Here is a 15,169-nt window from a genome sequence, read left to right on the forward strand (position 1 = left end):
CATAGGATAAGCATCTCTATCTGATCAGTCATCTTGTACGCTTTTAAGAATGGATTTCACTGTCCATAACCTGGCCCAGGCTGACTAGCCTAGGAGCACAGCTCTAGGCTGGATTTATTTGACTGCATTTCTATCCCTGTTTCATTTAATATGCCTTTCCAAGGTAACTGCAAAGCTATCTGCTCAGAGGGAGCTGTGAAACAGGTAACTAGTGCAACTGTGAATCCTGCCAACTTCACCAGAAGCCCCAGTCAGATTCACCAGAGCACTTTCCCCCTTGTATTACTTATGCAAATATATGTAAATGCATAGGATCTCAAGGCTTTAGAAAACACTTCACAAATCGATAGGTTAATTAGGCAGGAAATGAGTAGTTCTGTCGTAGAAGATACAGTAGAATACCAGCCTTTTGACTAGTCTAGTTCTAAAAGAAAAAATTAAAGTATTAAAAAATTGCAAGCTCCCCTCAGTTATGCAGTGGTAGCACTGTGACTCACTGCACACTGTTTATTTTAGACTTCTTGAACATAAAAGCTGAGCAATTTCATTCCTGGTTTGCAAGGCTTGTTGAAAAAACCTGGTCTCTGAAGCCTCAGTTTGGAAGAGCTCTTATCACAAAACTATCCCAAACACCATCAAATACAGAAGGTGGGACTGGACCCTTTTGTCCACCCTACCTCAAGATCTAAGCCATTAGAAATATCTGAAAACTTGGCTAAAACTAACTGGAAGTTAGTTTTGCCAGACACATGCATGTTTTTCATAGAGTGGTAAGAAGTCTGGCACAAATTGTAGGAGATTACTGTATGGCACAACTGTGTCAACAACAATGCTATAACAAAGTTTAGCATTCCTGGACTAAATACATTTCAACAACCAAGAGATCACTTTCATAAACTAAGTACCCTATATGGTTACAAACCATAGAATTATATTTAAAATATTCAGCACATCAAGCACATGAGGAGAGGGAAAAACATGCCTACCCAGACAACTACTATCAGCCTATATTGCAATCTTGTATGGAAAAAAAGGGATGCATTGGAATCACAGAGCAAAGCTTCAGATATACTCTGTAGTATCTGGAAGGCAGAGTATTTGCATTCCTCAGCAGAGCCGTGTGGCAGGGGAGGTGACAAAACAGCAACTTCTATGAAAAAGTTATCATAGGGTTCAATTCCCTAGTCTATCAAATAAGGGGAAAATGGCACAAAACATAGCTAGCATGAATCTGACAAACCAATTCTGAGCTCAAACTTGTCAGCCAGGAAAGCAACAGTAAGTAGTGGAGAACATGTAGCTCAAGGATCATGCTTTACTATCTCAGCCCTGTTGCTTCTTCCACCTACTTGAAGACACAGTATTGACTTTCATCATCCTAGTGATCCCTGCCAGCTTGCACCACTATTCGAGTCAGTTTTCAGTAGCAGGTGAAGAAAAGTAGGGAAGTCTTTGCAGTAAAAATACTTGTCTTGATGAGTAACTATACAACTTTCATCTTGAGAACTCTGCACAACCAAATCTATGTTCTTTCCTTTAATAAAGGACCTAGGCTTTTTATTTTTTTAAATATAAACAGTGCTCACCATACCAGAAATGAGTTATTCTCCCAAGTTAACTCTTTTCAAAGCCAGTAAGTCCAATGGTCACAGAACATTTCAAATACTCCCTTCCCCTTAAGTTTTTTCCCTCTTTTTTTTTTTTTTTGAGGAACAGGCTAAATATATGTCAAGAGTCTATCAGCAAGACACAGATGATGCAGGTTCCTTCCGTTTTTGCTTATCAAGAGGCTAATCTTGGTCAGAGTTTGCCTGAAGAACAAGCAACCCTGAAGTATTAGTTATATGTTTATATGGGACAAGTTTTCTGGATGATATCTTCAGTTCAGAAAGGAGTCCCATGGCACCACAAATAAAAGCAAGCAGGTTACTTCAGCTTCAGGTGTTACTTCCCACCAGCTGAATTACAAGGATGTCTATGCCCTTGGCCAACTCAAGTACAGAAACTAACACACTGATTTAAACCATCACATTTTAATTCCACTTTGTTTACAAGAAACACAGGCTCTCAAACAGTGAATGTAGTTTTAAAATTACTTTTAGCCTTGCTACTGAGGTAAACATACACACATAGCAACAGCTACTTAAGTGACTGAATTACTGTCTGCCAGCTAGCCATATTTCTATACCCCTCAGCTCCCTCTGTTCTTAAACTTATTTTCTGAACTTTTGTTGTAGTATGGTATCCTGTGACAAAGTCAAATGAGGAATGTTTTCCTGCCCCTAAGAACTCTTCAAACACGTAGATAAAGAAGCTTTTTTACATGTCAAGTAACATAAGCATGGCTTAGCCACTTCAACACAAAGAAACCCTCCAAACCATCCATCATTACATACATTTTACTGTAAAATGGTTAGAAACTTGGCTTTTCAGGTTAGAAGAGTCTGCATTTTGAGGAGCATTTAAAATGGTGTGAACAAGACCTCAAACACACCACTCCAGATTAGCTAGCAAGAACATGCCCACTGTAAAACAGTCACCACCATTCACATCCCAATGGACCTTTATCATTCACATGACCAACAAAACACACTGTGAAGGACAAACCACTACTTGCAGGCTCTTCCAGTAAATTCTTGGGAGCTCAGCCTTTAATTGTGAAGCAAGTCATGTTCAAGAAGAAAACCTTAGGAAGTCATTCACAGGAAGATGAAACAGTTGATGACTTAAATATGAAAGCCTGGGAGACTTCCTCAACAAGACAGGAATATTAAAAAATATCCTACCAAATGACACCTTCCAAGGAGAAACTTGCAATATACCTTCTGTGAAAGATTCAGCAAGCACAAGAATAATGTCTGAAGAGTAATTAGCTTGAGAAGTGAGCTAAAAACACCACTACCAACCACAGATAATTGCTGTACATGGGAAAAAAACCCTGACAAGTGGTATTGCAAGATGTGGTGGAAAAGGAAAAAATCCACCCCACTCCCACCAAGAAAAAGGTGTAGTGCACTAGCAAGATTCAAGATGCTCAAGATTTCAGTTCTCTTCTGCTTTGATGTACTGCAACAGAATCAGCTGAGGAGGGATGAGGAGTGCAGGATTCTCTGAGCCCAGAGACATCTGAACCCTATTAACATCCCTGAGCCAACATAGCCTGAAGGGCATTGCTCACTCAAATGAAATAACCAGCTACAACCGCCTGCACCTGTAGGTAGGAAAGAAAAAGCAGCATTGTTGAATCAGCTGAAGCCCAAAATAACAGCTGGAGAAACTGCTATATCAGGAACTCCTTGCATCCATAGAAATGGGCAAGAGGTTCTGAAAACAGACAGAGGTTGCAGTGCTTTTTGCCTGCAAGCAGGTACATGAATTTGTTAACAAGCATTAAGATTTTCTTTCTGTAAATTAGTTTTACCACTTGTCTTCTGCGGGCCTGAGGAATATCCAGAAAGCTTTTCTTGTTTGTTTGGTCCTGTCCACCGTGCAAGCACAGGAGAAGGCTGGTTTACATATCACAGATTGCAAGTGAATCACAAATCAGACTGAAAACTCACTAATATAACAATTCCGCTTAAGACCTAAAAGAATAATTATACCAGAAAATTTCTCCTCAGTCCTCCTGTGCTAACCTTATTATCACCAGAGGGGGGAAAAACGTCAAGAGCAGCAGGGAAACCCTAGTTTGCATCAGCCCCAAGCTGCTGCACAAGAGGGTGGTGCTGAGCTGCAGCACCTCACTGAGCATCTGACACTGCATTTTGGTTCGAGTGAGTCATTTCTGAGTCCTCCAACTGCAAGTTTGCGGTGACTGAGGGGGAGGAGGTTGGGTATGGGCTTTCCAGCGAAGTCAGCTTGTTTGAGAGTGCTATCTTTCCCAGAAAGACAACCAGCTCTTTTTAATAGCCAGCTGAGACAGAATGTGTTGATAAGTACTTCCTCTTCAAGGACTTACTGTAAAAAAAAAATTTTATTTCAAGTATAAGCCTTTAAATATTATCACTACTTGAACCAAGCAGTCTCAGATATGTACTTTGTGAATCAAGAACTGATTTGCATACCATCTTTAAAGCTGGAGCTGTATATCTTTATATAGGTTATTTGAGTAAGTCTGGAAGAGATCACATTTTTCTTTCAGGATTGGAAAAAGTAAGGAAAACCCCTAAAGCCAAATAGAATGTAAATACAAACTTCAGAGAAGAGAGATCTACCCAAATAGCATCTTAGTGACTGTTTTCATTGTTTGAAAAAGAAAATCATGCAATACTTCATAAAAAAGGGATATTCAATTAAAGAGGCACAAATTTTAGAACTGCTACCCTGAAGGCAAGTGTTTGTGCCACTGTTCTCAGAATTACATAGAAGCCAAAAGTAACCTTGTATACCATTAGGTCTTTATTAAAAAAAGGCAAAAAAGCAGTATTAGGATCATAATTTCAAAAGCTAAGATAAAAATAAAAATAGGTATTCCATTCCTCATTCAACTGCTTTCTCAATTTTTGGTATTTTGCTATTTGGTCTCCCAAAACTAGCTCTAGATTCAGATCAAAAAGTCAGAAAGACTGATGCAGGAAGCTCAGATTAGCAACCTTGCTCTTGTTATGTCTGCCTTCCAATTTTTGCTCATCTGCAGGCAACCATGATACATCAGATTTGCACAGTGTAAAGGCCCTGACAATTACATACTTAAAGAGTATTTCCCTCTGAGCTCCTCTAGAAAGTTTTCTGTTCTAATCATCCAGAACTCAACCCACAATGAGGGCCACCCCATACTACTAATAAATACTCTCTAACTACAGAGAACTTACATGGCTGAGAGAGAAAAAGTACACTGAACAAGGAAAAACACAACCAGCAACACCACAACATCAGAGTCTGCTGTACCAAAAATGGTTTTGGTACCTAAATGATCTAGCAACGGTCTACAAAACACTGGGTAACACGATCAAAGTAGAACTAAACTCTGCAAAACAGCTTTAAGTCTACTTTGCAAAGGACATGCCACAAATGAAGGGCACTATATCAGAACTATTAGTTTAATAACAGAATTATTGAGGCTTCGCATCACAAGTTAATCAGATATTGCTCAGTTTCAGTTCAGTATAATAAAGTTAAGCTGCTTTGTTTTTACTGGTCTTCGGCTAACCAAGTTGGATATTTTCCTTTCTCCCTCCTCCAAAAAACCAAAAGTCAGTGACTGCTACAGACATGTTTGATAACCTACAAGAGAATATTTGACATAGGATTCTCAAGAATTATTGTTTAGAACATCTTCCAAATGTTGGCTTTTGCTTCTAAAAGCAACTTCAAAACTTTCAGCCTCTAGAAAGCCATTAGAACTTTTCTGAAAACGCTTACTCTGAGTAGGCAAATTATGAGGTTAGATTCTTCGGCATGTTCCAAAGACCAAGACTGAAGAGATGATCAGAAACCAACAGCTATATAGACAGTTCTGTCTCTTACTAAATACATGACTATTTCAAAAGGTTAAAATAGCTGAGAAAGGTCTCTGTGTTGAAAGTGCAAAATCCACAGTGAAAGCTCTCTACTCAAGTGTTTTTTACTACAGGCAACAGTGTAACTCCAGGCTACCAAACATGAAATTGAGCCATAGATAGGCCATCAGCAGTCAAAGAGTACACACCAGAGCTATCCAAGCCCCTCCAACTGTCCAAAGTAGCTATAAAAACCTCACCTTAGAGTACACACACATCAGTTTCTTCCTTTCACTCTCCCTGCAGCATTTGCAGTAACTCTTTTAAGCTGGGACTGACTTGTGGACATGCCCAGTTGTGGTAGAAAAACCCTAACCTATTCACTCTTCTGCATTAGTTTTCCCTCCAGCACATCTCTCCAAATGAACTTACCACAGGATCAGATCAGTGCCAGAGAGAAAGTGGAAACAAGTCCAGCAGCCCCAACTTTAGCTGGCTCTGGTATTACAGAGGCTGTGGTTTGACCAACTTTATGCTAGCTTAAACTGGCATTTCATTACAAAGAAGTTATTTTGCCCCATCTTTTCTGCTTTTGCATCAATGGCACATTCTTTGTGCTGGCACAGTTGTTTGCATGGCTGGATGATGAACTTCAGTGAATTGTGGTCCATCTAAGAACTCCTCAAAATGTATTATTTTTACTGGATTATTATTTTGGAGCTGGGTAATTATTGATAAGGAAAACGGACATGGCTGAACTTGTTAACCAGGAAGACTAGGATGACAGAGACTTGATTGATAAAATGCAAACACAAGAACAGCAGAGCTGAGAGAGATGAGACAGCATATGACTGAGACACCAAGAGGGAGACTGGGAAAAGTGAAAGATTAAACTAGTTAGCTCAAGAAGCTGCAAGGTGGTTCTGTAAGTCTCAGCCTCACCAAGGAGCTCCACAGGCTTCCTAATAGTGCCACATAAGGGAATGCAATTTTTTCATTTTTGTCTTACAACCTAAAAGGATCATGCATATACTCACAGCTGTGTTAAGAATATTAAGGTTGCCTTGGGAACTTACAATGCACACAAAAGAGCTGGATTAGACTAATTACCTTGCCTCAGTACACAAGGTAGTTGTTCTCCAAGTCTGATGAAAAATAAGTACTCTAAAAGGTATATGGCCATTAGGTATTTCTACTGCAAACTATTCAACCCTGCTCTTTGAAGATAAAGCTAATGTTTTCTTTTCAGTTTGTGACATCCATCACTACAGCATTCAGCTACTTCAAACAATTTTCACAACACCCTTATTAAGCAAGCTCTCAACATAAAACTAATTAACTTATTATAAAACAGCCCAGGCTCTATAGGAGGATCATAAGACAGATGTTCCCATAGCAAACCACATGCAAGAAGTTACCATCTCAACAATTCAAAGCTAACCCATTTCACCATGTACCGTGATGTAGACCATGAAAACTAACAAGGTTTGTCATTACCATCCCACAGCCGAGGCAGCAATTTCTTAAGACTGCTTCAGTTATTTTGCTAAGTGCAAACATGTGCTTTACCAACAGTGAAAATGAGGAAGGGAAATCAGGACTTTTGTTAGATATCTAAGTAGCAAGCATCAAGTATAAAAAGTGGGAAAACATGGAAATAGGCCTTGGGTGTAAACAAAATAATAATTCATACCGGAGTCTATTACCTACAACAGCAGTCATAATCACTTGGAAGTCAGGAGAAAATGAAGATGAACATGTACTTCTTTCAAGCCTTTAAAACCTCATAGTTCAACAACAAAGATGACTAACCTTTCAACAAGTCAAGAGATCTTTAAACCAACATAAGTACAACTGAGTGCTTAGCTCTGGCAAGATTACACTGAAGATCTGTAAATAATAGGTAGTTTCACCTTACTCTAAAGTTGTCATGAAGTTGTAAAATATACAGCTAGCCTTATGGAACCCTACTGCACAAGATGTTTTCAAGGAAGAGCAGGAAACAGAACTGTACAGCAGGAACTGCATAATAGGGTGAGTTGGTTATATTAAACAAAGTTTGTCACCCTGAAACTACAGGAGAAAAAATAAACATCTACCAGGCTCTGACCAATGGGCATAATGCAAGCATCTGCTTTAATGTGCAAGGAATCCAGAAATAATCCCCTAAAGACACTTTCTTAAGGCATCTGGTGCAGGATACTCAAATAAGATGACCAAGTTAAGTCAGCAAAACAAATTTGTGCTGCCTGTTTGCTTCACTGAACGTTGTCCAGCACTCTCCACTCTGGTTAATGAAATTCAGTTTCAAAAACCTGTAGGCAAGAAAAAACCCTAGCCTCTGCAGCACCTTATCTTTTAGAGCGGCAGAAACTACCGAAAGTAGCTTTGAAACTCTTTTCATAGCTCTCCCCATCTCCTCTCCAATAAAAGCTATCCCTTTCAATAGTTCAGAGAAGGACATGAAATATCACTCCCATTTGTATTTCATGTAGGAAAGTTTACTAACTTTAACCTAACCATAATAAATATTTACACAATTTGTATTTTTCCTAGTCCATCCACTCAGTTGCAAAAGCAGTATCAATTTCTGCAGTACACCCAAAAAAGAACTAGTTTTTCAATAAATAGCTCTTCCTCTTCTACTTCCTTCTTTCTACATACAAATATCTGGGCTGACTGCCTGATTGACTTTATTTTAAAACAGTTTTAATTGCTTTATTATCTGCTCTGCTGTAATCAATGCTTTTTAATACATTGTTTCTTCCTGCTTCTTAGAAAGAGGCTTCTCCCATGTAGTCTACCACCACTTCCATTAAACAATAAGGTTTGTTGGTTTTTTCCAAGCTCACTATTACAAATCTCAAGTTAACTCTAACATCAGTAACTTTAGTTTTATTTTGTTTCAGTCATTTTGAAAAGCCATTTAAAGCACAGTTGCAGTAGTGATATTCTGCATTAAATACAAATACTAGCAACACAGCTGATGAGTAGCTCTCCCCATGTCAAGACAGTTTCCAACCAACCTGTTGTGCTGACAGCCAATGCCATGAGTCAACATTATAGTTCCATATCCTCAGGGTGTCATTAGTCTCATCACCATTTAAGAGTATATTAAAAATAAGGACCCAGAAGTTATCAACTCCCATAACGTATGAAGATATATTGCTAGGAGTGAGTGCTGTGGGTTTGTTTTTGTGGATTTTTCCCCCCACTCTTTAAAGGAAACTGATCATAAACATAAGTCAGCAGTTTTTATTCCAGAGGGCATAACCTAGGCTTCATCTTTCTAATGACCTACTTAATAAGCTCTTTTCATTGTCATTTTCCTAAATGTGCAATGTTTCAGGATAGGAACTTCCTAGGAGAGAAGCTAGGTAAGTCAGTACTAAGAAAATTGATTTATGCCACAGAGGATACACATTTACCTAACAAGCTCTTCAGTGACTTGTTAAAACATAAGGACAGTTATGAATAAGCAAGCTATTTGTGTATTTGTCTGGATAAAAGTTTGTAACAGGGAAGACTACTATGCTAGCTAAGAAAAAACCCCAAACTGAAAACTGACAAGAACACAGACATTTTATAGCTTTCTGTAGAGATATAGAAGCTTTCCTAACATGATCAAATACATCCTAGTATGTATGAGGGGAAAAGATGTATTTACTTATCACCCTTTTTTTTCCTCCCCACTTCTAATTGTAACAGTGAATGAATCCAGGAGTTACACTGGTGGAGAGAGGAGTCCCACGGCTCTCACCCCTTTTATTATCCTGTAATGCTGTTGTTCCACTTTTGTTAAAAAGATCAAACCAGATTACAGCCAAGAGTGCAACAGTAGCATCAGGCTTACAGTGCCTCATGTGAGCAGTTGAAGGAGGTTATGGAGTTTATTATCTGTTGAATTCTTCAGCCACAGAAAGTATAGTTTTTCTGACATACTCTGTGATATGCTGGGGGAAGGGGGGGGGCAGGGGGAGGAGAAGTAATTTGATCCCTGTATTCTTATTGTTCCACTTGCTTTTTAGGCAGCAAGTGCCACTGAAAAGTCAGGCGCTGCTAAATTTTTAGATCAGCTTTTAATCATCCAAGAAACAGATGGTGATTACAGATTCCAGGGGCTGGGGGGCAGGGGTGTGTGTTTGGTTTTGGTTGCTTTTTTTTTTTAAACTTGTACAGTATGCTCAATAACTCCGTTATGCATTCATTCTCTTCTTATAAATGTATTTAATTTAATGGTTGACACAGTAGGTGAGGTGTCCGGCAGTCCATCCTTTACCTCAAAATTTGTTACAAAAACTCCCACTTCTATTCATTTTCTTCCATCTTTGGGACTGATATGTTTTGAAGAACCTAAGCCTAGCTTCCTACAAATTCTCAGCCTTCTTAACAAGCTTCTAACAGAAGCAGGCAACCAACACAAGCGAGAGCAGACTCACCATCATTGTGCCTGGGACTATCATCATAGGCTGCAGAAAACACAATCCCTGGCTTTCATTTTTGGCACAGAAAACAAGGAGGGAAGAATTACTTCCAAAAGCACTGGGCAAAATGTTACATGCCACCTTCCCTCCCTCTTCTCCTTCCCACAGTTTCTGGAAATCCAGCAGCAGTGACAACACAGAGGTAAGAATAAAGACATTATTTACCACACCAGTTGTAAACTATGTTAACTAGCTAAAAATATAGCTTTAAATCATACCAACCACTGAGTTTAAGTATTTGTTTCAGTAGCACAGCCAGATTATCTTTGACACACAGTAAGAGACCAAGATAAGATCAACTCTTAATGATGCAGATGCCTGCAAGATCCAAGCACGCCAACAGTTAGTCTTTGCTACTGCAAGTCATCAGTATTCTAATCTCAACTACAAAATGGGACACAGTTGCTTTCCCTTTCACTTAGCAGAAAGTTTCATTCAACAGCATATTTCAGCATATCAAGAAATGATTTTACAGCTCTGAAGGTGAGCACATGTTTTCTTGCTTCTTAAGGTATTTGGGTAGTGTTTACATGTTTTCCCCTCACATGCCCTTCTAAGTTACTACTGAATTCGACTGCATTACCAAGCAGGATTTTGCATTAGGTATCTCTCTACTTCTACTTAAAGAACAACTGAGACCACCAAAGCTATTTGCTTACAGTTTCTCAGTTTCTTGGATGGGGGGTGGTGTAATTTATAAGAACCTTTGGTAACAGACACCTCCCTGCAGGTTGGTTTTTTTTTTTTCCCCCATCAGGGATTCACACCTTTGCAGTAAACCCTCTACTTTGTGACACCAATGCTCAAGATCTCCCTTTATGTCATGCTTCCTCCTAAGACAGGAGAGTTAAGAAAACAGTTCTTGTAACTTTTGCTTTAGATGGAGCTTCTTCACACATTCAATTTAAAACCTGAAAATCCTCCAAAAATCAACTATCAAGTATAGTGGTATTTTGGCCCCAAGATCAAACAGTTAAAAAGCCCGCTTTCCCCTTTTTTATCTTCACCAAGTGCTTCCTTCCAATATATGCCACATCCTGTCAGAAGTGTGGGAATTGCATCTCAGCTTCACCATTTGAATACATACTTGTTCCCCAAGACAGTTAGTAAGACTCAGAGACTGCTGTTGTCTCACTAATTGATATGCACCACACTGGAAGCAGTCTTAAATATGTTTTTTCAGATGACTACTATGTTTTAAGTTTATTTAATTACTATCATCATGAACTATGATCTGTGCTCATTTCCCAGTCTAACCTTTACTTACGGATTTGTGGTTATTCCGCTAAGAAACCTAAGGATCCTTAATTACTATTCTTAATGAATCCACACATGTAATTCGTATTTCTTCCATGAGAAATTCCTATTTGTGGTAACAGAGTCCAACCACACTGAACACTTATTTTCATTTGCTAGACAGTGCCACATCAAGCATTACAAACTGACAGGGTAAGCATCTAACAGAGAAGCCTGCATCACTTCAATGCTGTGTTCTTGGCTAAGAAGAGGCATTTAGATTTGGACACAGCAAATTAACTTTTTTTCCCCCCCATGTTCTCTCATTCAGAGGCATTTTGTTTCCATGGGGCCTTATTCATGATTACACCTTCCAGCAGGGTAGAGAAATGGAAAAATAGCTGCCAAACATGCAGCAGATGCTTACACCTACAACCATCATCTTCACATGAACATGAAGCTGCATTTCTCTGAGCCTATTGTATTGCTAAGCTCGTGCTTTGAGCCCTCTCATGAAGGGATTTTAGTTTATAATTTTTAATTATGTGCATGAACCAGTACGCTTCTTTATTACATTTTCTAACAGGAACAGCTATGCATGCCACAGTACATAACCACAGGAGTAATGTACAGTGTTGTGTTTGTCACTATTTACTTTGTTATTATTTGTACCGGAGAGGACTTTCCTCTGAAAGTAGTGGTTATTTCCAGCATGAACACATGTAGCAACGAGTTGTTGTAACAGGAAGATCTCTGTTCTCCTCAGAGATCGTCCCTCTCTCTCCCCAGGGAGGCCGCTGATCTCTAGCGCACTGCCATTCAGCAGAAGTCTCTCACTCTGTAATTATCAGCTTGCTTTCTTTCATTAAAGAGGCCTATTTGGGATTTTTTTCTATAAATAATGCTAGCCACTAAAGAAGCAGTAAAAGAAACTCGTGTATTTAAGCCCAGTTCTGGCAAACAGCATATGGTGCACTTCCAGAGTTAGAGATCTTTTTGCTTTGTAGATAAATATCTAGTCGCTTCTCAGTTTGTGACATAGGATGTCACTGCTTACAACTGACCTACTGAAAACTTGAAATCCTTTGTCACCATTTCCTACCGACTCACAGGGCTGTCTTAAGCAGACTATTCAACCTCACTAGAGCTTTTCCTCTGTCATCCATACCATATTGATATGCACAGTTGAAGCATTTCCCCTAGATCATCACTTCAGGCACTGTGCTGTTTAACACAGATCTAACAGTGCTTATGATGCTCAGCCTCCAGGCTTTGGGCAAAAACTACCAAAATATACACAAAGAAAAACCCCCCAGGATTTGGATATGTAGGAAACAAAAGGAACACCAAGTTAATACTACAGACGGCTTTACCCGTTTCACGAAGCTGTTATAAAATCTGTAGTCTAATCACAAATTGCACATTGCCAGTTATCCTTGCAAGCTCTTACGCACCAAGAACAACTAACCCGTATAAACCCAGTGTTTGGACGTTGCACCACCAAGAGAAGGCAGTAAGTTTTTGGCTCGACTGCCCTGATACCTTGATTTTTGGTGATCTTTGGGCTCCACACTTTTAACCTGCCACGGTAGCTATTTAAAGATGTAAAGCTGCGACTTGAGCCTCATAATGCCCGAGCCATGTGACATCTTTACCAGGCTCCTAATTTTAACGCTTAACAGCAGCAGTTCAACATTACCGCACCCGGTACGGGGACTCTTTTGAAGACAGAGCAGCCCATCATCCGCAGGGTGATATAGCACTCCGCAAATGTTGCAATTCTGCTGCTTTACCACATCAAAACCCGGCCCTCCTCCCCCTCCCCCAAGCGCACAGAACCGTCAGGAGACACTTGCTTAAGCGAACTGCACGGAAGACGGTAAAAACTTCGCCAGTTACACGCCAATAACTGGGGTTTGTTGGGGTTTTTTTTAACCGCAGTACATTTATGCAACGCCCGCCGGCGGGTGGCGGCAGGAGCGGAGCGGCTCCGGCAGCACCGTCCCCCCACGGGCACCACCCGTACGGTGCTTAACGAGCGGAACCGCGCATCGATCGGGCACGGGCTACCGCGGGCGCCCCGGCAGGACACCGCAGCCTCCCCCGGCGCCCCCCGCCCGCACTGACCGCGCTCGGTAACGCGCTCCCAGCCCCCCGCCGGGGCGGAGGGCGACAACCGGCGGGCGGCTCCCGGCGGCGCGTGCCTCCCGCCGGTCCCCTCCGTGTCCCCCCCGTAGCCGCCGGCGGGGGCAATGCCCCGGCGGGGCGGCCGGTAGGTTGTGGGGTTGAGCCGCGGCGCTTACCGAGTGGTTGACCCCCCACATGAGGACGCTGAGCAGCGGGTCGCTAGCCCGGAACAACTTCACTTTTTGCGCCACGAAGTGCTTTTTCTTGGTCTTGGTTTTACTCGCCATGACGGGCACGATGCTGCTGGGGGCCGCCATGGCGCAGCCGGCGGCGGCGGCAGCGAGCGAGCGGGAGCGAGGGCAGGAGAGAAAGGCAGGGGCGAGTCAGGGCCCCGGGGGCAGGCGACCGGCGGCGGCAGACTGATAGCCGCGGGATGCCGCGCGCATCCCGGCCTGGCCGCCGGTGCCGCGCGCTGAAATGGCCCCGTTCGCGCGCCGCGGCCCCGCCCCCGTCCGTCCCGCCGCCCCCCCCCCTCGCCTCCCCCCCCGCCGCGGGGGAGCCGCCGCCCGCCACGCACCGCGCCGCCGCGCCCCGCCCCCGCAGCCAGCGCGGGAACGCCGGCGGAGTTTCGTTTCCTGCCGCCCCACCGCGCCTGCGCCGCCGCCCCCCGCCCAGGCTCGCGCCTGCGCGGACGCTGTGGGGAAGCCGGCGGCCTGGCGGCGGTCGGTGGCGGGGGGCGAGCGGTGAGGATGGGGGAAACGAGATTAAGGGGGCGGGCGGGAGGCAGGAGGTGGGGTGAGGCAGGAGGGGAGAGTGCGAGGGTGGGCTGGGAAGGGGGATTTGCCCTCGGTCTCCTCACTGAGGGGAGAGGGGCCTTTGGAGATGAAACCCAGCTCAGCGCCTGCCTGGGGAAGAAGGTGGTTCTCATCCCCTGCCCCGCTTCCCACCCTCACACTCATCTCCAGATCCTCTGGGAAACAAAATCTACCATCGTCCTAATCTTTGTCTAACTAATCATATGCATAGCTACTTTGTGCAGTTTTTGTAATACTCAAGTTTCCGGTTCCCCTCCCCGTAGAGAGACCTCTAGGAGTGAGAAGAGCTCTCTGAGGTAGGACTTTGCCAACTGCTCCTGACCTGTGAGCAGAGCAATTTTTTTCAGCCAGCCTGCAGCAAATACTCGGTCTCCCGCAGAAGTATTACTATAAACTATATAGTATAAACTATACCCCTCTATTTATACCTACAGCAAAAAAATTTAAAATGTTAGCCGCTTCTATGGCCACAGAGGACATGGTCAGTGATAGATGACATCCTGCAAGGGCACACCTGCCTGACTCAGAAACATTGTACACAACATACACTTTCCTCCGCTGTATAATGAGGAACCTTAATGACAACTGCAGTTGCTGTTCAGGGTCAATACACACAGATAACGCAGAGCATTCATCTTCTGTGCATTTACAGTAAATCATCAACTTCCGAATCACACAAACTGACCTGCCTGCTGTAGGTCTTGTGTTACTCATCAGCTGGTCATTCAGCAAGGCCACCAGGTGCTTGGGGAGAAGTGAGAGCAGGACTGCTCCATGAGGGTGGACCAACCAGCAGCCGAGGGTCATCCCAGTCCAAGCAGGGGCCTCAACGACAGGGCCCAGTCCCACAGGGTCTATGCACAGTGGGCAGGGCCAGGTGCTGGCAAGAGCACACGCCAGCAGTCCCAGAGAAGCTGAGGTGATGAACCTGGCCCACGCAGGAAAGCACAACATCAGCACAGGGTACATTCAGGAGCAGGTCCAGAAACAGGACTGCCAGCAAGCTACCTACCATATAGGCCCAACATGTAGCCACAATACAGTGCTGGAGACAGGTATACCTACAGCA

At 42.8% G+C, this 15,169-nt stretch overlaps 1 protein-coding gene across 1 annotated transcript in view; it reads right to left on the minus strand.

Annotated features, from left to right (window-relative positions):
• The window catches only part of PIP4K2A (phosphatidylinositol-5-phosphate 4-kinase type 2 alpha), a 121,200-nt gene extending 107,417 nt beyond the window's left edge, over positions 1–13,783 (minus strand). Inside the window, exon 1 of the mRNA XM_074866030.1 lies at positions 13,462–13,783. Within this exon, the coding sequence (XP_074722131.1) occupies positions 13,462–13,602 (141 nt within the window). The 5' untranslated portion in view covers positions 13,603–13,783. The remainder of the gene's footprint in view (positions 1–13,461) is intronic.
• Between the last annotated feature and the right edge of the window lie 1,386 nt (positions 13,784–15,169).

The sequence above is a fragment of the Strix uralensis genome, chromosome 1 (genome assembly GCF_047716275.1).
Source record: "Strix uralensis isolate ZFMK-TIS-50842 chromosome 1, bStrUra1, whole genome shotgun sequence".
Lineage (NCBI taxonomy): Eukaryota > Metazoa > Chordata > Aves > Strigiformes > Strigidae > Strix > Strix uralensis.